The sequence below is a fragment of the Neocloeon triangulifer genome, unplaced genomic scaffold (genome assembly GCF_031216515.1).
Source record: "Neocloeon triangulifer isolate White Clay Creek 2 clone unplaced genomic scaffold, ASM3121651v1 ptg000012l, whole genome shotgun sequence".
Lineage (NCBI taxonomy): Eukaryota > Metazoa > Arthropoda > Insecta > Ephemeroptera > Baetidae > Neocloeon > Neocloeon triangulifer.
In genome coordinates this window covers 18,560,212-18,585,566 of record NW_026775554.1, presented here as the reverse complement: position 1 = coordinate 18,585,566, position 25,355 = coordinate 18,560,212, and the positions used below count along the sequence as shown (strand labels likewise).

General features: G+C 39.9%; 1 protein-coding gene across 4 annotated transcripts; it reads left to right on the top strand.

Moving 5' to 3' along the window:
* The first annotated feature begins 850 nt into the window (after positions 1–850).
* On the top strand, positions 851–25,173 carry LOC132196519 (bromodomain adjacent to zinc finger domain protein 2B-like). Of its 4 annotated transcripts, none has more exons than XM_059619238.1 (30): positions 851–1,103; positions 8,625–8,675; positions 10,823–10,945; positions 13,151–13,516; positions 13,582–13,765; positions 13,913–13,936; positions 14,539–14,809; positions 14,873–15,101; positions 15,343–15,512; positions 15,579–15,909; positions 15,971–16,152; positions 16,209–16,417; positions 16,477–16,650; positions 16,703–16,784; positions 17,006–17,071; positions 17,426–17,471; positions 17,899–17,960; positions 18,194–18,401; positions 18,462–18,581; positions 18,637–18,894; positions 18,979–19,252; positions 19,369–19,609; positions 19,725–20,703; positions 20,765–20,910; positions 21,053–21,423; positions 21,512–21,719; positions 22,213–22,334; positions 22,435–22,579; positions 22,640–23,043; positions 23,933–25,173. In XM_059619238.1, the coding sequence occupies exons 3-30, from the start codon at positions 10,834–10,836 to the stop codon at positions 24,090–24,092; spliced, it is 6,144 nt and encodes a 2,047-aa protein (XP_059475221.1). In that variant the 5' UTR covers positions 851–1,103; positions 8,625–8,675; positions 10,823–10,833; the 3' UTR covers positions 24,093–25,173. The 4 variants fall into 4 exon arrangements, with proteins under 4 accessions (XP_059475221.1, XP_059475218.1, XP_059475219.1 ...); XM_059619235.1 differs by having other exon boundaries at positions 21,512–21,746; XM_059619236.1 differs by lacking the exon at positions 17,899–17,960 and having other exon boundaries at positions 17,426–17,470; positions 21,512–21,746.
* Positions 25,174–25,355: the final 182 nt, after the last annotated feature.

The following is a 25,355-nucleotide window of genomic DNA, read 5'->3' as shown; positions in this document are numbered from 1 at the left end:
AAGCTTGGAAATTATTATGCCCAGAAAAGGTTTAAATTTATGTCAAGTATAGATGTTTGCATAGGAGCCGAGTTTTATAATTATACCCTCATAAAAATAATAAGCAAATTTTAATTTTTAGCGAGTGTTCTGTTTGAGCACAACTATACTTGTGTGTACTTTATCAGATAGTACAAACAAATCAAAAATACCATATTTTGTTGTGAATCGCAAACATCAAAAGTTACGATATTTGGGATATTATGATGTTTGGTTTGAACAAAACAATTTATAAAAATGATCTATCGCAATAGAACTGTAGGGGTAACTTTTTAATATTTATTCCATTTATAATTAAATATTTTTCATCCATTGATAATCAGTTTAAAAAAAAACCTTTTTAAAGACTCATTAGTGTAGTTTTTTTTATCAATGAAAATAATTAAAAGAGAAAAAATAAACTGAGGCAGCTCATATTTATGTTTATTTTAAAAAGAATGGATTGACTTTGTCCAGCTTATAAATGTATGTTTAAGTTTTTTTTAACAAATCGACCAAGTCGCTGTTATGCATATCGGATGGTCGTGCATAATTTAAAGGGACAGGTGGTGGATCGGCGTGCATTATCATTATTATTGCGGAGGTGCACGCCGGCGGGGTGGCACCGGCAGCAACCCCGTGCGCGTGGTGTGTATCGCATAGATGGGTGAGTCGCGTGTCGCGCCAAATCGCACGGCCACTGCTTGGCGAGCGGACGGACATCTTGCAGAGTGCACGCACGACACACACAGAAAGAGCGACTTGCCTGCCCCTCTCTCTCTACTCGCCAAGTTGCCAACTCTGCTGCTGTAGCTGCGAGAGAGCGCCGGGCGGGCGAAGGAGAGGTAACAGGGAACGCCATTCGTTCACTCTCACAACGTTCATTAGTAACGAGTGCAGGCAGGACCGGAGAAGAACTGTGCGCGGTGTTGATTTAGTGCCAAAGTGATCGAATTTTCAGCTGTCCAGCCCGCGTCCGGGGCCCGAATCGCGTGCCCACGACTCGTACGAGTGTCCGAGTGGAGTGTGTCAGTGTGTGTGAGTGAGCCGGAAGAGCCGGACGGCGCCGATCGCAGATCTCAAAGGTGAGCAACCGATGCTCTCGATTTTTGTATGCTCTCCTCGGACGGACCTATCGTTTTTCCTTCTTCCGTGACTGCCGCCCGTGGGTAACTCGCTAAGCTATGCGTATGCTAAGCTGCTCTCTCCGCTACCGAATTTCATTATTATTATGATATTATTAAATTTGTTTCGTCTCGAACTGCGCGTTTGTTTTCGCGATTATGTTTTTTTACGGCGGGATTTTAAACGATTGGGTTTTAATCGCCTTGTTTGTAAACAAGGGGTGTTTAAATTGAAAGTAATCGACTTGTGCGATTCAGGTCTCGGCTGATTTGCGAGTTTTGCCCTATTTCGAGTCTTGGACTTAAACTTGGTAACTTTGTTTTCGACTGAGAAACGCCGCAATTCAAGGGCGTTCAAATATTAGCCCGGCATATTGTTTTTCCGCGTTGAGGTACAATTGCAGACGCACGGTTCGCTGCGATGGAGGCGAAAGACAATCGCCGTTGCGAAATCAATTGGATGAGTAATAAAACAATGTTCATTGCATTTTGCGTCATTGAGTGCGGAATTTGGGTTTTTGGTCAGAACGGTCTTAGACTGATAATGAAAACTAATGAGTAAATAATCTGCCAGGTCAAATCAGAGATTTATTATTTTTGCCCAAATATGCAATTTGTTCATGTAAACAATTAAATCGTTATTTATTTCTTCGAAATAATTGTATTTAAAATTTAATGTTCGTTATAGACTGGACTAAAATTTTTCTTGACCTTGCCGTTGTTGGTTCACAGCTGTGAAATCGTTAAATTCAATTGATTTATTACAATTTGGTTTAATTTTGTCTCGCTAGTTAATTGATTGCATATTATATAATTGGTCAATTCAAAATTTAAAGAATGATTTTCTAACAATAATTTAATAAAATCAATAATTCAAACCATGTTTCTCAATTGAAAGGTTATTTTAGAATTTGCAGTCTTAATAAAAATTAAATTTTAAGTTTATCGTTCCTTTTGCATTTATAAACACTAAATTGTTAATGCTGCCTGTTATCAAACTAATTATGCTCCTTTTTAGATAACCTGGTGACACACTTATACAAATTAGGTACACCGTTAAAAAAAGTAAATCAACTTAACGCCTAATGCATTTATCTTATAATTGATAAAGGATATTTTTTCTTTTTTAAATTTAATGAATTCAAGCAAAATCATCAAAACGCAGTAGAACTTGATTTAATTTATTTATAATTCTCTTTATACCAATAGGAAGGGTGATCTTGATGTTGAACCACAAGGAATTTGCAGCTGAATGCATTTTTTGCACATTTGTCACCGCCGATAATTAATATTTGAGGAAAATATTTGCAAGACCATAAAATGCACCCTGAGGTGTTCGCCTACAACCTCTCTACATAAAAACGTGCAATTTTACGACGCCATCCGTGTCCTAACACTCAAGACGGCGCATCACCCTCCAGCACAATCTCACACACTTCTAGCGCTTCAAACGTGCACATAGCAAATACTCTGACAAAGTGTTTGCATTAATTAATCAAGCCCTAATTTTTTAATTAAATCATTTACCAAAATTAAACGAATAAGAAATTTATAATTGATTAAATAACGTATTTGGGGATGGGGTGAAAACCAAAATTAATTTATAAATAATAAAGCTGGCAACCCTTTGAAGCAAGAGCAGTAGCAGAAATTAAAAAATTTTCATCAGAGAGTTCATATCATGAGGGGGGAGATTAGTCGATCGGAAATACAGGCGAAGTATAGGTGAAGATGATAATTAGGTCTGACAAATTTTTTTTAATGATTACTTACTTATCAGTCCAATTTCGATAGGTTTTGAGTGGCCCCTTTGATTGAGAAATTTCAGGATTAAAAATTAAATCGATTCCAACTTGATTCTCTCCTTGAGCCCCAGCTGCAATTGCCATAATATAAGCCACAATATTTAAAGGTGAAACAGAGTGGTTGAAACGACAATTATATTTAGCATATATAAGGAATCGAACTAGATTTTATTTCTAAATTCGCAACCATGCAAATTTTGCAATGGCACAGCAATCAAGGACGAAAGTGCATCCTGTGTGTCCGGCGGAACATTGATCGCGGTTGCAGCCACTTCTGCAACACCACGATTGTAATATTCGTAATATTATTTGCACATTGGTTTTCTTTGTTAGTCAAGCGACGCGCGGAGACATGGCGGCGCAGCACAGGCCAGGGGAAAACCGTGCGGGCGATCGGGTGAGAGAGCGAGCGAGCGAGCCGGCGCGCGCAATAATAATTTCGGCAGAAAATTATCATTTATTAGAGGGCGGGCGGGAGGTAGCCGCGCGCTAACTAAAATGGTTGCAAAGAGCGTGTGTGTGTGCAACTGCTGGGCTGGCTGCTGCTGCTGTGCTGGTGGATACTAAATACATAACGCTGAGGGATCAATGTTGTATTGTTCGCCCCTTCGACTGACTCACACTCCCCTGCGTTTTTCAGCCGGCTCTTCATAAAAACGACGACGTATCTCATTCCTTTCCTCCTTCCACCGACCGCACTCATGCAAATTTAATTATCTTAAGGCCTTCCTTTTGAATTCACTCGCCACTTTATTATATTGTTAGTTTGGGAAAAACGAGTTGTAATAATAAATAGGCCGCCGCAGAGAGACGGGCTGCTGCTCTCAGGGGTGCTTTTAGATATAGTCGCTATTAAATTGTGACGGCTGATGTTTGAGTTATTGAATTCTCATTAAATGGTCAAACTAATCAAGTTGAATGCTGGAAAGGGCAAAACTTATTATAATTGTATTCATTACTGCAAAAAGGTGGTGTTCTTACAACAGCTGAAAGGGATTTTTATTTGCAATTCAATTTTTTTTTTTTTTTTTTTTTTTTTTTTTTAACAAAATTAGCGAAGAGGAAGAATTGCATTACCGGTCTGCTTGAAAAGCTGCAAGTTTTATGAGCTAAAAGCAGCTGTCAGGAGAGTTGGGTTTATTGCCTAAATCAACTTAATTATTCTTTATTCTTAACTTTTAAATTAACTTACTGACTGATTTTTACGTAGTAAGCAAAATATTCTTTTTTGTTGAAGCAAGAAATTTTAACCAATTTATTTTTTGAGAAAAAAATGTTAAAGATCATTAGGCTGTTTTATGAAAATTTGGTAGCAAGCCTAGACCTTTGTAAGCTTTTCCCATTTTGCTAGTTAGGTTCAAATTATTGTTTTTGAATGAAAGGAAATAAATAAAAAAAAAATGCTCATTATTTTTAAGTACAAAAGTATAATGTGCATACAATTAATGTTAAAGGGCAGTTTGAGTCCTGAATAACTTTTACATAAAAAATAGTGATTAATTTTTCGTGTTACTTTTTTCATAAAAAAGAATTCTGGAATTCCCCAAAAATAATATAGGGAAATTGCAAATAGCAATTTCCTGGTACCTTTCCGGGTCTATATTTATTTGATCCGAGCACTAAAAATATTGCACCAGCCCTCTGAAAACTTCTCTGGGCACACAACAATTGTAACTTCCAGCAGATTAAAACAATAACAATATTATTTGGTTGTTTTCAATCAATTCTTTACAAGAGGGAAAATGCCTATAAATAAATTTGATGTTTCAAAGGAGGAAAAATAATGAAATTCAAACAAAGCAAAAATCTGATAATGAGGAGATGCATGAAGGGAGACTAATGTGGAGGAGTTTGCGAGAATGAATGGACGCCGAGTGGGCTGGTGGGAAACAACAAAGGCACGGACCGACGTATGTTTTATTTTTTCCGGAGCGAATTATTCAAAATCAATTGGTGATCTGGGCTCGGCAGCAGCGCAGGGTGGATAATCAGTTTGCAATAGTTCCCATTTTTTCCGTCGAACGCGAGGGTGGCGAGGTGTAATTTGGGTGCACTCCATGTGCGCACGCCGAACGAAGACGCAAATGAATTTTCCGCAATCAATTTATGGTGCGCGCGAGCAGCGGGCAGCGGAGAGACGAGATGCGCCATTAGAGCCATTACTCGCACGGCCACGCTCATATTTATAGAAATTTTTGTGCCGCATCTCTGTGTCGGTCGGTCGGGCTGCGAGTGGTGCCGCCGCCGTTGTCTACACAGTAATAGGCGCTTTTTTGGCGAGATGATGGAACAGCACTACTTTGAGGTGAAGCCGGGGGAGGCGGAGGGGCAGCTGACGTGGAGAGCAGGCGGGCGAGCTGCTCGCCAGAGAGAGAGAGAGAGAGAGAGAAATATATGTTTTTTCTGTATTATTTGAAAGGACGCACAGCGCGCGCTCGCGAGAGAGAGAGAAGAGAGTTGCCATGACGATATTCCTTTTTTATTCTCTTTCCTCTTCTCCTCTTGCCGAGCCGCCGCCGCTGCGATGTCTGAAACTCGATTTGATGCCGCTCGCCAGCCAGCAGCGTATCATCAATATCATAATCCGCCAAGATTAGACCCATGCGCAATCGCCAAATTGCAAGCCCTGCACTCGCAATTATACACGCACCCGACCGACATGAATGACATTCCAAACTGTGCAATCGTAATAGACGAAGCAGAAACAAGCTGAAGCTGATCCAATCTTTTGTCAAGAGAATGTAGATGGATTGATCCAATCTGAGGAATTAAAAGAATAGTCTAGATTTATATTAATCACAATTGTCTTGTCCAAATTTTTTTTAAGGGGTTGATTTAATTTTCTTGCTAAAAAGTGCAGTTCATAATATAAAATAATTGAATTATATAATGCTTGACCTATAAAATCCCAATGAATTTTATGAGATGAATAGAAAAACTCGCAATCTTTTTTGAAATCATTGACATTATTTTTATTGAATTGGCCCTTATAATTTAAATTTGGGAGTATTTGCGTAAAAGAATCGATCGATCTTATAGAATATTCTGGTAGCCTCTATTCCCAGTCTTCATATTTTGCTCCACAAAATACCCAATTATAGAAGCTGTTTTGCTTCAAGAGTCCAACAATCCGTAACAATCAAACAACTCCTGAATTTGAATATGATAAGAACAAGTCACTTGATATATTGAGTTATTTTGGGTGAAATTCTTTTTTCTTCTTTTTGATTTCATAATTTGATTTGTTACTTGTCACAAATTAATTTTCGCTGAAAAATTTTACATGTATCATACTTTAAAAACGAGTATTTTTCAATCTCAAAACAGTAAGATAGAAATTAACATTTGGATAAAAAAATTGTAGTCGTGATTAATTAATTGTTTAATTGGAGGTATTTAGAATCAGGTCCGGCTCTCAACAGGTACAGCAAGAACATTCCTTATATAGTGGCTGAAAAAATTTGTGTAATAAAATAAAAGTACTGCTTATATATTATTACAGTTCTGCTCCAATTAAATTGATATTAAATTATTTCATTTGAAACAAATTACAAGTTCCTATAGCTACACCAAATTAAATTAAAAATGGCATTATTTCAACAAAATAAAATTAGAATTTCATATTAGAGGGCCTTGGAATTGAAAACCAATTATTCATGGTCTTGCAGATGTCTCCTCATTTGAATAATAACGTTCATCCTTAAATTGAACATTGGTCTGCAAATGAGTCGGAATCTTGAGAAGTTTTAAAAAAAATAGGAGCAAAATACTTATTTTTTACATTCTCAAATGTTCAGTAATCAACATTATCTAATCTCTATACATTTTCTTGAGCTATTTCGCTGCAGCAATGAATCTGGGTGTAAAATTTTACATTCTTCTCTCTCCACTCGAGTCGAATTTTAGACACCAAGGTTGAGTGAGCAAGAGGTTTGCCCTGGTTATTGTTGCTACACGCATCGTCCGCTGCCACCGCCGCGCGTTATGTATGTACCGTTTTCCTCCTTCACTCACACGCCGTGTGATTGTATGATTTTTTGGGATGCAACACAGCGAGAGAGCGTCTCTTTTTTTCCTTTCCTCGTCATAATGCAGTAGGCCGAGTGAGCGTAGGCAGGGGGGATCAGGCGGCTCGAAATTATTCCCACAGCTGCATATGATTCGGCGCCCGCCAAAGGAAGCGAGGCAGATTTTCGTATATAAAGGTACGCATAAGCATCGCGAGCCGTCGCGTCACTCTCGCACACGTCTGCCGGTGCCAGCCAGCCCAGCAGCAACTGTTCGAAAACCGTCTCGAGAAGCGACTGCTGCGGCCACATTTTTTTAATCACAAAGGCGGCGATGCTGCTGCTCCGCAATACCAAGGCCATAATTTTATGATTCGCAGCCACTCGCAATTGGCACGCACCTTTCGCCTCGACAGCTTCACTTTTGCACTGCTGCAGGGCTAAAACGGCCAGATTAATGCAAACAAGGTAGCTTTGACGGCAATTAAACAAATTAATTAATCACTTGGCTTGATAACATTTTTTCCCAACACCTACGCTAATAAAACTTAAATACGGTATAATTATGTGTTGAGTGAACTGTGAAGTATTTCTTGCTAATTTATAATTTTTATTTTCCTTTCATCTATTTTATTAATGAACTATTAATTTCTAGTTCCACACATTTTTTGTATCTGCAAAATGTAGTAACTCTGATAGGGGATGCGTCCCTTAACTTCCATCGACCATATTTTGAATTTTTAAATTAATTTATTTATTAATTATTTATATTATCCTACAATTTTTTTATTTTTGTAATATTTGATATAACATTACAAAAGGGGATGAAATTATTGAAGTTTAATTTTATTTTATTTACAAAATAAATTTAAAATTGTCATTATTTTAGATGTTTTATTGCCAATTACTTACTAATTATCAATGTAAATTATTTTTTTATTCTTTTAGTAATTTGCTTCTTCAATTATGCCTCTTTTTAAAGTTATGCATACAAAAATAACTTATCAAAACATTACCACAAAATTTTAATGTAATGATTATAAACTTATTAATTTATGCTAATATATTTAAAAGTTCGGTTTCATCTATGGATTTTTTAATCGTTTAATGTTTGAATGTAAAAAATTTATTTATATTCAATTATTACTAAGCACTGCTCAATGAAATAACAACTTTATAGTGCTTAGTATTCAAGATTATGATAAAACCTGTTTTGTGGTATTGACTAATTTGGTTGTTTTGATAAACATTTACAAGTAAAATAAACGGACAACTCACGCGGCGATCAAAGAACCATTTGCCAGGCCCTTTTGACGATATCAACGGCCAGATAATTAAGCTGCTGAAAGTGGGCTCGATCGCAATCTGACTGATTCCCGAATTTGAAATTAACGTTTTCGTCGCAGGAAGAATGGTTCGTTTAGCGTGGAGGGGCGTTTAATTATCGAGATTTTGGGGAGCTTAGTCGCGAATCTGCTGCGAGCTGCATGACAACTGTTGCTATCTAACTAAATGAGCACACACATGACTAACAATAAGTAGTACCGTGCACGAGGGCTCGTTACTTTATCGCGGATGCTTTTGTCTTAATTAATTTCATAGTCAGATCTGTACACAAATTAACGTCATTGCTGTTTTGCTAACGTCTGCATTTTTTATTATGTTTGCAGATTTGCCCGTGACGCACGGAAATAATATGAGGACCTTGGCGTGATTTATTAGTAAGTATTAAAATTAAAAAATGAGATTTTTGTCATTTATTCCATATTTTTGGTTTAATTTTCAATTCTTGCCTTGTTGCAATTCCGGATGTTCAAAATATAGGGCGCACCAGTTTGAAATAATTAAAAATTGTATTATAAGATTAATACAGACAAAGTTTTTGTTTAACTTTTTAAATATATCTTATCATTTTTCAGGTTTGAAAATTTGATCGAATTACTACCATTAGGTGTGCTAATGCTAACACATTTTTATAATATCTGAAATTTTGTTATTTTTCCTCTTGTTCTGCTCTTGTTATAATCAAATCTTTTTATGAAAGGAAAAGGCTTTGTACAATTTTAAATGGTTCTCCCGGATTCTCCAATTGATAATATTTTTTCAGTTGACACTCAAAGTATTTGGATATTTTGGATTCGGAATTATTTTAATAGTTTTAAATTGACACAATCATATTGAGGATGAATAAGAATAACTTCAAATCGAACTGGAAAACAGAGCTTGGTGCTCTTTATTTTATGACGACCAAATCTCACAATCAGTTCCATAAAGTTTAAAAATTGTAGATTGTGGTTTGCTTATTTGAGCCTGCGATTTATCTACTACCGGTCCGTACTGTGCTTGAAGAAATCTCGCCCGTGCGTCCAAAGTGATAAGTGACTTAAAATGTACTCTTTTCCTTTTGAACTAAATATTCTGTGCGGTCAACCACGGCCAGTAGAAGCCATTGAAAGCTATTTCCACGGCGCTCTTTTCCGCCTTCGAAATTTCCTCCTTATCATATAAGCAAAAAATTCGGATCGATTTGAATTCATAAAATTTCCGTTCCTCATTGTTTTATGACAATTATTGTACTCAATGTCATTTTAAAGTGACATTGCGAAATTTAACGGTTTAAACAGTCGCACTTGTTCTTATTGTACGTATTGTGAGCTCCACTTCAAAGGGTCCGCGAAAATCAATTAGACCTGGTGTTTGTTCAACTGCAGCTCCCGCTAAGACCGGGTTTAAGAATTACTTTGGGATGAATGAAAGACAGAAAGAAAGTTTTGAAGAGCCAAGGGGATTGAAGGCTCGATTGGGTGCGTGAATTTTTTGGCGACGCGCCGTAATCTTTCCATAATTATACGATTGCACAGCAGCGCAGGACGATATCAGAGGGCCTCTCTTATTTTGTCGAGGAGGACGCCAGTTGGCAGTGTTGTTGGCTGGGTTAGTCGCTGCTTTCTACGTATTGATTGCGAGCCCTCCCCCCACCGCGGCGGCCCGCTGTTCTCTTCTCCCGATGATTAATTGTCGCAGTACACAGCGCACCTAGAGTTTTGCTGCCTCTTTCGCTCCGCAGTTCACTCGCTCGCCGCGGCAAAGCCTTTTCCGCCGCCGCCATTCGCCTGTCCGCGTCAACTCCTCTGCCGTACAACTGTGGAAGCTCCTCTTAAAAAACTAAAAAGCGTCCATAATATCGCATGCCGGCAACCCCTTCCTGCTTCTTCTTCTCAAAGGCACAACACCCTGCGCTCAATTATCCCACGCCGAACTCTATCTGCCGCGCGCTTTATTGATTGTCGCCGATTACACGCGCAGATAGAGAGACAGAATCGGTGTCGGCCTATGAATATTTAAAACAACTTCACCTTTGATTATTTTCTCAAGTTTCTGCAATTTTGCATGAAGCTTATTTCTTGAATATCTTAAAATATAAAACGTTTATTATCAAAATTATCAATAAGAGACTGTTTAAAAATTGCAAAAATTTTAACGCTTTCTAAAAATTGTTTCATGATTTGCTAATTAAGACGAAATTGCTTGAAACCGCATTTGATTAAGTGCTAAACGGGGTACAAGGGAAACAGCAAAAGCCCCCTCAACAATTAGCGAGAGATAATCAACGTGCGGCGGCACACCCGTGCGTGCCTGCCTGTGGTGGCTCGCGAGAGTTGCGAAACGTCTCCTCTTTCTCCCTTTGTTCGAGCTGCCCATGTTTCAGGAACTTGTTCCGAAGACATGCAAGTTATGGCGCAACTTCAACGCTCGTAAATTGTAATTTATATTACCGATGATTAATTAACAATAATTGATTTTAACACTTCGTACAAAAAGCAGCGTGTTGGATAATTTTAAATTTAATGCTGTTATTTTGTTTCAGAGATCGGCGAGATGGACAAGGACGGGGGCAAAGAGTCCAGAGGTGGGTCCTCAAAGGACCACCATTTATCCATGTCTCACATGCCCCCAGGGGCATCCCCTAATCTTCTTGACAGCCTATTTGGTGAGTGCTTTTCATAACCTCTTAGTCAATATTTATTTTAATGGTTTGATAATTATTTGCGTCGTATCTTATCGATATATTACAAGTTACATAAAAAATTATTTACAAAAAGATCAACTGTTGCGTTATATCCACCCGACAAACTATTAAAATATTAAATTTATTCGAATAAGTATTCGATACATCTCAATTCCTGTTGATAAAAGTTACACTATTGAGGTTAAAAAAACATTATAAGTCCTTTTAAAATAAAACTTTATTCTTTTCAACTCCGTTGCAATGAAATTTGCATACTTCAAGAAAGTTTGCTCTCAGAATATATCAGTTTGCTTAAGCACGGCTTTTGTTTATTTTTTCAGGCTTTTTTTTAAATACCATGCTTTACAAACTTTGCTGAACTTGCAAAAACGTCGCAGATTAATTCATTCGTCACGCCTATATAATTATTAAATTCAATTCAATTTCAACCGATAGAGAACACATGCAAAACACAATCTCGCGAAAAGCACTCCAGTCAAGTCGCGATCAATATGCAGATAGGGATCGTACAAGAAAACGATTCTGCCGTGGCGCTCGCTGGCTCTGTTGACACAAAAGCACGCGTGGTTTCGAAATAACGTCGTTAACGAAGGCATACGTCCAACACCTACGCGCGGTGAAAAGGAAAAGACGCGGCTTTAGAATTGGACGGAAGTTTTAATTATCAAGCGCGCACCCCTTTTCCGAATTGTTGGCAAATCTCCTGCTCGTTCTCCGTTGGCGAGCAATATTTTAAAACGCGCAGAAGAGGGGACGCTACATTGCGTGAGTGTGGCAATATGATTAATCTGCATCAGCCCGGCGTCTGCGAGGGTGGCGGCGGCGGCGGCGGGTGCAACGCCGGGAGAGTTCTTTCTCCAGGCCGGGCGGAGAACGAACCGGGCACAGATAGGGTGTATACACAAAAAATGGAGACGAGCGGGAGGCATACGAAGGGGCGCAGCACCGCCGGCACAGGCAACCAGTTTTAGTGTGTATAGTGTGTTGTTCTAAGAAATACAAAATCCATTTCACGGGTGGTGCGAGGTGGGGGACTTTTAGCGAGTGGATGTTGTATTGATTTTCAACACGCGGCGGCACTCTCGTTGTGTGGTGCTCTCCACCACCGGCACCCCTCATTTCACCCGCCCACCCGCCACCGATTATAAATAATCACTATTGCCGTTCGTGTATCATTCGACTGAGACGCGCATTTATTTCGCCAAAGCCATTAAACGCTGCAAATTCGCAAACCTTTGTCTGCCAACGTACAAGTCCAATTAATGCATCAAGGCGGTTTTCACAGTAAATCCGTTTTATGTTGTTTCGAGAATGTAACTGCAATTGATTGATTCGCCTCGAATAAAATTGAAGGGAGGATAAAAGAAATCTTCAGGGGCGCATTTGGGTTTCTTCTCTCTCTTGATCCCGCTTGCTCAGCAAAACTGCGGATATTGAGTTAGATCCTTACTTTAGGATCAGGAGAGGCGGAACTGAGCAAAAATTCAAAAGTCATTCCATACAATTGTGCCAATAACTTCCAATCTTTAAACAAAACTTATAAATTTTATCACTTTTTATCCAATTTTTAACTAATATAATTAACTTTTTTTCTGTTTGCACATAAGAGCACTGTGAATGCTTTTCAATTAAGAAAACTTGTTACTAAGGGTGTGCAGGAGAATTATTATTAGTTGCATAATGTGCATTTTGTAGTAATGTCGTCTTATAGTGCACACACCACGCACTCGCATTCATAATCGCTGCGGGGGAGTCGGGGGAGACCAGGCCCGTGCTTACAATCCACTCCCCCATGGCGAGGAGTGTGTGTGTGTTTGGTCGGAGTTTGCTTCCGTGGGGGTCACGAGGTCACACAAGCGCTCATTCAATCCTCTTGACCCCGTAAACCAGAGACGCGACTTGCCAACTTTAGCTAATTGCTTTCTAATGTGAATACGTCAGTCTTACTCTAGGCAGTACCTTTTTCATTTGTCAAACTTTGAACACGCCAACTTTTTTTATTGTAATAATTTTTTGCCTTCTGCGATTATACAGAGGTTAATCAATGTTATAAAATAGAATTATTCAAAATATTCAATATTTACCTTTTAATTGACACTTTTCAACGGCAATTTGCTTCAAATTATGGTTTAAATGTGGCTAATTTATGCAATTTGTGCTTTGCAGCCCATTCTCTTTTCGGTGCTACTCCGCCCGGAGGTTTCGGCGACCACCTGGCGCACCTGCCAGGCGCCTACAGCATGCTAGGTCGGCCACCTTCATCAGCGCAAAACTCGGCCTACGGAATGCCGCCGAGCTCGCAAGCTGGAGCCTACGGAGGTTTGGGCACCCTGAGCGCGGCTGCCAGCCAAGCAGCCTCCCTCGGAATCAACCCAGCCAGCGCCGCGTGGTGGAACATGGCGTCCCAGCTGGCCGCTCAGGACTACCTGGCCCGACTGTCTGTTTCAGCCGGCGGACTGCCCTTCGGAGGTCTGACCGGCGAAGGTATGATGTCCGGCGGCTTTGATCTTCTTCAGGCTCAACAAGCTCTTGGTGAGTAAATTCAGTTAATTTTTTTCAAATTTATTATTTTATCTGTGTCGGTTTGAAACGATCAGCAGCTGCTTCGGCGCCGATCAAGTCCAGTAGCAAACATTCCTCAAAGCGGAGCAACAGTCACGCCAACTCCTCCGCCAGTCACCGCACCTCGACCTCGACGACAAGTGCAAAGAGCAGCCCTTCTGTCACCACCTCCAGCTCGCTGCCGGCTGGAATTTCGGCCTCCTCGGCCAGCATCATCAGGTAGAGTCACCGTTGCAAACTAGTCTGTTAGACTTCGTAGTTTTCTTATATAAAACGATATTTTTGATGAGTTCAGTGTCACCCCAAAATTATTCTAAGCAAAATTTAACTTGGGAGGGTTCTAAATTTGCTCTGTCTTTTGTTCAGTCCTGCCCCCTCTGAAGGAGCAGGGTAAGTTGGTAGTCAGTGTTTAGTAGATAGAGCAGTTAGAGTAATAGTAGTCTGCATTTGGAGGGATTAAAAAAATCTCAACTAGCATAGCATTGGAAGTAAGGATGGAAATTTTCCAGACCTCCAATTATCGAAGACTAGCTGAAAGTTTTTTTTAATCGCTCTCACAATAACTTTACCAGCCTGGCAACATCAGATTTAATTTTGCCTGCTTTTGTTTAGTTTGCATCTATCTATTTTATTTATTTCATTTGCTAAATTGTTTTAGACCTAGCAAAGAGAACTTGCTTTTTTTAAATCACAATAAGCATAATGTAATATTTAAATTATTAAATAAATTAAAGTTTTTAAATTTAAAATTAATGCTAGTGGCGTGAAAAATTTCTGCTTTCTTATCATGAAATAATTGCCAGTTTATTTGTGTAGACATTAGATTTAAAAAGTCTTATTATATAATTTTCTGATGCCCTTATTTAACGAGCTCTCAGAAAAACTTTTTGCATCAAATTTAGTATAATTTCTTCTCTTATATTAAATTATCCTGCCTATTTGTGGGACATCTTACTCGCATGTTGTTGATTTGTATTGGTTATGGTGGGCAGTGATCCGGCCAGTATTCTGGGTGGGGTGCGTCTGCCTCCCGACACTGAAATCATCAAATACACCTCGTCCATCGTGGGTCCTAAAATCCCCGGCACAACCAACAGAGGCAGAAAGAAGACCATTTCGCTGGACCCGCCGTCCGTCAGCGTGCTCCCCACCAACATGATGCACCCGTCGCAGGCTGCTGGGCCCACCGCGGCCGGCATCATGATGTCCGACCACCACCGCAGGGGAGGCCGCTCTTCCGGCTCAAAATCAGCACGCCAATCTGTAAGAACCCGTTTTTAAACAATTAGTACCTCAATACTATTTAAATTTTTGACGAAATTACAGAAGGAGAGTGCGGCTCGGGCCAGCTCTCCACTTGACCAAGTAGAGGTCATCAAGTTACCCGCCTCCTCGCCTGCGGCCACTAATGGTGGCTCAGGCTCTTATGCGTCGCACCTGGCCACCCTGAACATCCCTTCCTTTGGGGGTGGCAACGAAGGCAATGAAGACGCGCCCCTCAACCTGTCTATGAAACCAGCACAGAGTGCGCCCTTTACCAACTCCGACCGGCAAAGTGAGCTCAAACTTGGATTTAATTATATTATTTTGAAAGCATGCTCAAAATTTCGTAGTCAATTTTTTTTATATTTGTTATAGTTTAAGCCTTTTAAAGTTTTCTTGCTCTTATTTAAAACTTAAAACTAACTTTTTTTTCATCTTCTTCTTTGAAAATTCGTCTTTCTAAGCGATTTAGAGTCTCTTGTAGTTAGTTCTCGAGCAAAGGCTATTAAAATTTTACAAACTGAATTAATTAGCGCGTCGCAAACCAGGCCCCCGACCGCGACGAGTGCTGCAAAATCCTCCTGGACCCTCTGCCAGTCCGTCCTTGGCACAATTATTTGCCAGCATTGACGGACCCAGACCCAGCAGTTCTGCATATAGCTCGGCTAACTCTGGCAACGAAGACTCTGACTCCCAGACTAAGGTAATTTTAATCATAAATGAGTTTTTATAAATTCCTCAATTCGTGGTTGTAATTTTTATTATCAAGGATCGCCCACGTAACCTTGGTCGGGGAGTTTCCAAACCAAAGAAGAACACGGTTGCCTCCCTTTTAGCACAGAGTCGAGCTCTGGGAATCAAGCCAACAGTGGCTTCTCTTAGCCGCCACCAAGTGTCTCTCCTCAAACCACCCTCCATGCAGAAGCACTCGGATAGAGAAAAGTCAGGTGCTCTGAGCGATGATGATAGCTCGGTGCCAGACGTTAGTAGTAGTGAGAGTGACGATGCTTCTGGAATGCTGGCCAGTGACTCTGATAGTGCAGATGAGGACAGCAGGAGGGGTCGGAAGAGGGAAGGGACTGATGTGGAAGATGGCTCAGGTTAGCTAAAGGATTGATTAATTTAAACCATTTTTATATTCATTTTACTTGCCAACGTTAGGCTCAGCCAAACGGCATAGAAGCAGTGTGTCTATGGAGAGGGATCTGCGGATTCCTCTTGTGCGTGGATGGAAGAGAGAGACTTTGATTTGTGGTGTAGGAAAGTCAGGTTCTGTGAAGGGAGAGGTGTCGTACATGTCACCCTGTGGCCAGCGGTTCAAGAACTGCACCGACATTCTTAAAGTTGGTTTTTTTTATTTGGTATATTAAATTTGTTTACTGACTATGGAAATTTTTAGTTCCTTGACGCACAAGGCATCACAGATTTAAACAAAGACAATTTCAACTTCAGCTCAAAGCTGGTACTGGGTGATTTCTTGCAGCCTTTGATGGCGGGCGCAACGTTGCCTGAAGACTGTGTTAGACTTACTGAGGAGGAAGTAGTGATGCGGGTTGAACAGCTGCGTCTGCTCAAAGCTGCATCCACTAGCAAGCCGAAACAAAATAGGTAGGATTTGCTTCCATTCTTCCAAGAATTGTTATGTAATGCAAGTTTTGATTTCGCAGGAGAATGAGGGAAGACGAATACTTTAGACGGCAAATAGAGGCTCAGCATTTAGCAAGACTTGCACAAGAACATAAAATGGCACAACAAATGGAAAAGGAAAAGAGCCACATGGCTGCCAGGGAAGCCAAGCGCATTGCTAAGGAGGAAGCGCAAAAAATCAAAGAACAGTTGAGGTTTGTGTTGGAAATAAAATAGAAAAAGCAGGTGACACAAATTTTTGTTTAGGATGATGAAGGAGCACGAGAAATACGAAAGACAGGAGGCACTGAAGAGAGAACGGGAATACAAGGCGCAGCAAATGCTTGAGGTAAAATCAGGACGAGAATAAAAAAAAAACTTTTCATATTCATGTCACTGGATGTTTACTAATTCTGGTGGTAGCATGTGTTTCACAAGCACCAAACTCTCAGAGAACCACATTTTCTAAACTTTTCCTTCATTTTCTTTGGCTTGACCTGCGAAAACATTTAACAAAAGTTTGCATGGCTGGTTAACATTAAAATTGCATGTTCTGTCTTATGGGTTAAGGCGCGACGGAAACGTCACCAAGAACTGGAAGACCAGAGACAGGAAGAGCAGCAGCGCAAAGCAAAGGTATGGCACGCTTGCTTTAATGCTCTTGGTTATCTGCAACCTCTTTCATCATCATTCACTAACAGTTAAAAAGAAAACAGACTAACGAATAGTTGTGTAAATATGTTTTTGACTGGACACTTTGAAATGATTAAAAATTAATCAAGTACTGGTGCAATTTAATTTACAATAATTTCTTATCATTTGTATATTCCAATTAAAAATAAATTGTTTTAGGTGCCTAAAATAATTTCTTGGTCATTAATATCTTCTCTCGATGTAATTTAATAAAATTAAATTTACAAAAGGGAATAGTTATAGGTTAACCTGCAAAATCATTGCACTTAGACATTGCTCATGGTTTTTTTGTTTTAGGAACGGGAGCTTAAGAGACAGCAGGCTGTTTTGTTGAAGGAGCAAGTAAGTGTCCTTAAAGTTAAGAATTATGCTGGTATGCTCTCACCGTGAGAGGTGTCCAGTGTCTAACATAGCATAAAAAAGGAGCTAAAAAAATATAACACTCAGGCTCAGACATTTGGTTGGTTAATCAATCACAATCATCCCCTTTGCCTTGTGCCTGCGAACTGCTTGCTCATGAACCTTTACATTTTTGCTTCCCTTTTTAGACGTGCTACATTGATTTGCACCAGTATATTTGTTGTCTCCTCCAGTTTGCACTTCTCTAGTTTTATTAGTTTGAAAGCTTCATAGCTGATAAGCTAGTAGAATTTTGTTTCTTTGAATCATACTTTATGTTGATCAGTCACCGCAATGAGTAAAGGTCTCTGTAAAATAGTCGTAATTTGTATCAAATTGATGTGAACACGTTTCTTCCTTCTTTCCACATGCTGTGCAACTGTACATGCAGGAGCTCACTAAGCAAAGGGAGATGCTCTACTCTGTCGAAATGGTATGTTCTAAGTATGGCCGCATTCAACCACTAAATTAAAAAGTCTGATGCCTTATATAGTTTTGGTACAACCGAATTAAATGAGTTTAATTTAGTTATTAGTGTAATATAATCGTGCTTCTAACCTGGAGACGTTACGCTGATTTGCCATTATAAATATTCAGTCTTAAATAAATTTTGTGACTTGCGAGTGGCAAAAATGTGCTTTGCATTAAGTGTCGCAAATCTGACAGGAACGAGAACGGAGACGCCAACACATGATGCTGATGAAGTCCTTGGAGGCCAGGCGGCGACATGAAGATCGGGAGAAGAGGCGCCTCGAGCAAAAGGCGGAGAAGCAAGCCAGCAGGGAGCGCAGGGAAGAACAGAGGCGCGCAGAGCTTGACCTCCTTCGAGAGCTACGAAAGCCCGTGGAAGACATGACCTTGTTTGCTACACCAGGTTAGCATCAACAGCCTTACTTACTAATTAAAAAATCTAAAATAATTTTCAAAATTACAGAACACAAGGATCTCCCTGCTTTAAGCCGCATCACTGGTCTGAAACTGGCTGGAGAAGCTTTCGCAGACACACTCATGGTGTTTGAGTTCTTGCACAATTTTGGGGAAACCCTTGGTTTTGGTAAAATATTATAAAAATGTTAAATTTCTTCTGATAACATTGGTGAATCTATTAGACATGGAAAGCCTGCCCAGTTTGAACAGTCTCCAAATGGCTCTTTTGAACGACGAAGAAGCTGAGGAAGAGCTGCTCTCTGTGATGACTCACTTGTTAGTCTGTGCAATAGAGGATCCAGGAATACCAAATCCTGCCAGGCACACTACTCTTTTGGGCCAGTCTCTGAGACAAGCAGACATAACCCATACCAACTTGTCAGAAATTCTACGAATCTACCTCTACGCAAACGCAACTGGAGAAGTGAAAGCTCTCCATGGTGAGTTTTTTTTTATCTTATCAAGTTCTTTACTCTTTGTTATTATAATAATATTATTCATTAATGAATGTACTTTTTGTAAAGGTGTAACTTTTGAAAGGGAAAGAGAAAAGAAGGAACCAAACCGCAACCAGGCATTTTTGGAAAAGATGAAAGAAAACCCGACATGTATTATGTCCGAGTGGCTGCGCACAACACCATTCCTAGCACTCAGTCCCACACGCAAAGCAGCCATACTTGCATTTATTTGCAATGAACTCTTGCAAAACAAGGCTGTGTGTCGGCAGATTGACTCGTCCATAGAAAATGTTGCCCAGCTCAGAAAGGACAGATGGGCCATCGATGGCAGAATGAGAAAGTAAGTCTCTTTGCATCTTGAGATGCGAATGATCTCATGCAAAATTACCATGGAGTGATTGTAACTTGCTCTTAATAAATTTTATTAATTCCATTAATTCTTTTCTTTTTCCATAGGCTCAGAATTTTGCACAGTCGTAAGTCTCGGATGGAGCAGATTGCCGCAGTTACAAAACAACATGAAAACTCTCTGATGACACCTGAAAAAGAAGGCATGGATGGGGGTGAAAGCAAAGATGGGTCCAAAGATTTGGATAAAAGTGATTTGGAAAAGAAGACGGACATTGATGACGACGATGATGATGAAAGCGGCAACGAAAGCGAGGGAACGACAGCTGAAGTTGAAGTTCCAGAAGAGGTAATTAGTCTTTTAACTCTCAGATTTTGAGTGGTTTTGCTACATTGATAAGCAAAATCTAATTACTCTATAAATAATTGTTTAATCTTACTTAACAAAACTCTATTTTTTATAGGATGAGGACAAGAAAATGACTGCTGAGGAGCTGCAAAAGAAGCTGGAAAAGGTTTCAAAGCAGAGTGAGCAGTGGATGCAAGATCTTAGCAGCGCGGCCCAGCAGTTGCGAGCCATTTGCTTTGGGCAAGATCGATACTGGCGTCGTTATTGGTCACTTCCTCGAGCTGGTGGTATTTATGTTGAAGCCAGTGAATCAGCCGAGCCAAACATGTTCAGCACCATCGGAGAAGCTGAAGAGGAGGAGGAAGAAGAGCCAGAACCAGTAAGCTCTGACAAGCCTGCTGAGGAGCAAGAAGAGGCTGAGGGAGTAAAAGGCAAGGTGACAGACGAGTCTGAAAAGCAGGAGCCAATTCACATCAATGGCGTCAAAGAGGAGACTAAAGACATCGAAATGAAAGAGGAACGAATTGTTGACAAGTTGGAAGAGGCTGATATGAGTGTTTCGATTGCCTCTTTGGAAGCAACACCCAAGAAGGAGGAACCGGAAGAGATCGACGATGACGACCTTGACAATGAGGAGAAATTCAACCCATTGAATCACTTGATGAGGTGGGGTTCTCCAGGCCTGTATAACGGAACCAAAGATCTCAATGGCAGTTTCAATCTGAAACTAGACACCAGTGCAAGTTCTGCCTTCAGCGGCACAGCGTCTCCTAGCAACCATTTGCAGGACAAGCAGTGGTTCAGCATCATTCCAAAGGAGGCTTGCGACGAGGACACCCTGACAAAGCCTCCCTGCCGCAATGCAGGTGCTGGGGTTCCTCTGAACAAGGGTGGGGTTGAAATCCGCATTCCGTGGTTCCCTCGTCCGCAGGCATGTGCCTCGCCCCTTCCAGCCGCCTCACCAGCACCATCGAGCAGACCCAGTCTATGTGACTCTCCACCACCATTCTCTTCTGAGGAAACAGCAATGCACATAGAGCAACTCCGTCGACTTGAAAAAACAGTTGAAGCCGTTCCAAGGCGAATTCCATTAGGTTGGAGCAATTAAAATCAATAATGTAAAGAATTTTAATTTACCAAGCAATTTTTTCACAGATAAACGACGTGGTTGGTGGCGCATATCTGAATCTGAGCAGATGCAGTCACTCATTAGCTGTTGCCACCACAGAGGAGTCCGAGAGCGAGAGCTTAAGCGGACTGTAAGCAGATACATGGAGTATGTTGCTGAATCTGGCAGTAAAGTGAGTTGTTTTTTTCCCATTTATTGCATAATATTTAAAATGATTTTTCATTAATTTTATTATTTCGAAATTAGTTTTTGAGGTCTTTTTATTGCCATTTATTTTGATTTAACGGAATATTTAAAAAAAATCCATTCTTCAGCTATGCGCTCCTGGAGACACAGCTTCCACTGATCTCAGCACAAATGATGATGAACCACAGCCTAAGCGCGCTCCTGCCCAAGACGAACCAGATGCCTGGAGCGAAAAAGTGGCGCTCAGGGTTGACATGCTCATGCTGGAACAGGTAGAAGCCCTTGAAGACCGCGTCGCTAATGCCAGCATGCAAATCAAAGGCTGGAAGGTGCCTCCGAGGGTGTCCACCGACAGCAGCGTCTCCTTCCGAGCATCATGCTTGCCTCCAGAGGATGAGGATGATGAGCGGCAAGATCCAGTTTTGATCGCAAAGGAGCGGCTGGCTGACCTCGAAGCCGCCATAGAGAGACGTTATCTGAAGCCACCCCTGGGCACTAGGTAATTTACAGTGTCATTTTAAGTGCACATCTTTTTATTAATTAGAGCCTAAATTTCAAAGTGGAAAAATTAATCAAATTTCTCTTAGTTCTGAGCTGTCGCTGACCAATATGCAAACGCCTGATAGCAAATCAGCACCCAGTCCCTCTTCACCCTCTGGTGAACCAGACACTCTTCCCAAGGGTCTGATAACCTGGAGGGATGCCATCGTAAAAGCGAAGACAGCTGCACAGCTTGCTATGGCCTTCTACATGCTGGAGGCTTCAATCGCCTGGGACAAGAGTATCATGAAAGCAGTGAGTGCCTCGTCTGCTATTCTGAGTGTGGGTATCGCTGCTTTTAACCTAGCACACTGCAAAACACCAGATTCGCATGTCCAGAAAGCGATACCAAAGTCAATGTTGTTAAATGGAATTTTCACTTTTGGTTCTTTTAATTTTTACAGTAACTAGTTGCATTTCGCACTTGTTTCGTTTAATTTAATTTTTAACCTTTTGGGGGGATGAAATTTTTAAGGAGAATAACAATAAATTAACTAATTTGGGTGATGCGGTTTACTTTTTATTTTATACTTTGACTCAAATGAAGCAATACTAATACTTCTCTTTCTGTTTTGATTTTTAAAGCACGCCTGCTTTATTTTCTAAACATAAAAGAAAGGCTGATCATTATTTAATTATTAACTGCTTTTTTTTTGTCATGCACTAAATTAATGGATCGGTGTTATAATTTTTTTTATTGTTATTAAGTTAGTTATGTACTTTTGCACCGATGAACTTATTGTTACAGAACTGCCAGTTCTGTAGCTCTGGAGACAACGAAGACAAACTGCTTTTGTGTGATGGGTGTGATAAAGGCTACCACATGTACTGCTTCAAGCCGAAGATTGAAAACGTTCCGGATGGAGACTGGTGAGTATTTAATTTTTTTTTTTTTAAATTTTATTATAAAAAGTACATAAACTTCATTATGTACAATATCGGAATATATTCCAAAATTTAATTTTCACAGGTACTGTTTTGAATGCCGCAACAAGGCGACTGGAGAGAGGAACTGCATTGTATGCGGGAAGCGCGGCGTCGGCAAAACCTTTGCTCTGTGTGACTCGTGTCCAAGGGCCTACCACTTGGAATGCCTAATACCCCCTGTTGCTAAAGTATTTTTCAGTACTTTTTACTCTCCGAGTTCTGCAATAGAACAATTTAATGTTTTGCAGATGCCTCGAGGAAAATGGTTCTGCCCCAACTGCAACTCAAAGAATCCGAAAAAGCGTGGACGCCGACCTAAAATGAGTGAGTCCGAGGGCACCTCGGTAGTCGGAGGCGACTCTGAGGGCGCTTCCACTGTTACTCCTACCACTACCTCCACTACCGCCACCTCCTTGAGCCCTCCCTCGTCTGCCTCCGCCAATTCCGCCTCCACTCCAGCTAAGAAGGATCGCAACAAAAAATTAGCCCGCGAGCTTTCGTCGTGCAAGAACTTGCTGGACGAGCTGGAGGCGCACGATGAGGCATGGCCCTTCCTCTTGCCGGTGAACACAAAACAGTTCCCAACGTACCGTAAAATAATCCGATCACCCATGGATCTCAGCACAATTAGAAAACGACTCACAGAAGGAGTGTGAGTGTGGCATCGTCTTATCAATGTTGTTTCTATTAGTCGAATAGATCTGCTCAATTTTTTTTCTCGTCAAGTTTTCCTTTTAATTTCGGAGTTGTGCTACTTTTTAATTCAATTTTAATTTTTTTTTCTTGTCTTGTGCCATTTTTGCAAGCTGAGGAGGGTGATTTGAAATGCTGAAATTCCCTAACCCCGGCCCTAATTTTAATTTAATATTAATTTCCCAATTTTTGTTTCCTCGATGTGTAGTAATCCCAGGTCCTTATTTTTATTATGATCAAGTAAAGGACGGCATTGGCATAGTCGCAAGAAGTTTTAAGGACTTGCCATAACATTTTTTAAAAAATGCTGGAGTTTTACTTGGCTTATTCTAATCATGTTGTGTCAATGCATGGTTTTGTTTTACACCGAAGAATATCATTCCTGACTGCATAAATAAAAAATAAACAGCTCAAGCAGTACAATTTAAAAGGTCCAAAAATTGAAACAATTGTGCTCATTAAGTTTGAAACTAAACATTTTTAATTCTAAAAGGGATAATTTTTATTTTGTAAGGACAATGTTGTTTAAAGTTCTGGAAATTTTCTGAAAATTTATCAAGCAGTCATCTCTTTTTTTTAGAAATAATAACGCAACAATAATGCTTAACACGCTTTTTAACATGAGCTTTATTGTTTGCTTAATCTAGAAGCAAGGCTTTTAACCAAGCTTGGAGTCCTGCTTCCTATTCTTATATACCTCTGCATTACCTTCGGAAGTAAAGAAATCAAATTTTCCCCTTTGAAAACATAAAATGTTTTTGAACGTCATCAATTCATCACAAATTTATATTTGTGATCATCCAACAGCAGCAGATCGATCTCACATTATTCGTCTTAATTTTTTGCAGATACAAGGGGCGAGAAGAATTCTGCGCCGACGTCCGAGTGATCTTCAATAACTGTGAGACGTTCAACGAAGACGATTCGCCAGTGGGCAAAGCTGGACACAGCATGCGCTCGTTCTTTGAGGCTCGCTGGAATGAATTATGCGCTGGCAACCTACTCTGAGGAAAGCGACCCCGAGTGTCAAGTGATGACTCGGGGCAGTGATAAAGGAGCACTTGTTGAGAACCGATCGGTCTTGCCTTTTGCCACACAGAGTGCTCTCGTTTTTAAACTGCTTCTTGTTACTTTCCCCTGCTGCCGCTCCTGGTACATTATTGCATTAATAGTATTTTGAACTCGTAAAAAGTGTTTTTGCACTTCATTTCCGTAAATTCCACCCGTACTTGTTTTCGCATCATGGACAGAATAATGTTAAAAATAATTAAAATAGTGTTGTACTATGGCTGTAATCTGAATTCTTAGATGGACAGTGTGGGGAAAGTGAAAACTTTTGTTTAATCGGAAGGAAACAGTGGAAAGAGTGCACTGTCAAAAGTATTTTTCAAAAGGAGAAAATTGGCAGCTCTGCACTTTTAGAGTGAATATAAAACGCGCAATGTCTCGATGAAAAGCAAAATCAAGTGCGTTATTAACATAAAAACAAATTCCCTGTTGGTTAATCAAAACTTGATAATTTAGACGCACATTATTTTGCTCCTCGACTTCGTTGCTGCGCTTGATTGTAAAATAAATAAACTTGGGAGGTCCAGTTGCCAGACAAATTTTGCTTTCATTTAAATAAAAGCATGGAAATTCTCTCTTTCAAGTGTGACAGCAGATGTGTGATAGGAATTTATGAACAATATAATGTACATGAACAGATTAACTTTTGAGGCGCCGAGCAATCTGCGCTTTATTCTCTCTACATGTCTTTTACACCTTCAGTGGGCGAGTGTATTTTTGTATTTTTTCTTGTCCTCTATTGTGTTTTAATAGACACGCCTGTATTAGACACAAGTTCTTAATTAATATCATTTTAATAACTCTGCGCGCAAGAGTGACGTAAGTGCAGTTTTTATATATTTGAGCCTTTAGTCATTCTTCAATTTTTTGGTGGGAACGATCGTATGTGGAATTATGCAATTGCGAGGATTATTTGTAATTTATTACTATTATTTTTTTAAAGGATTTATGTGCACCATTAAATAAAGAAAAATAATTGTAGTTGATGATTATTTATTAAACTAGAACAAAATTTACCACATTTAATTGTCTCATTTCACGATGGAAATAAAATCTACACAGAATATTGAATAAAAAAAATAAAAAAAATGCCAGTTTTGAAGATTACAAATTCAATCGAGTGCGCTACACCCTGCAAGAAATGAATCCAGTTGACCGAGTTTTTAACAAGTTTTTTTTTCTTTGTAAAAATTGAAGCCATCC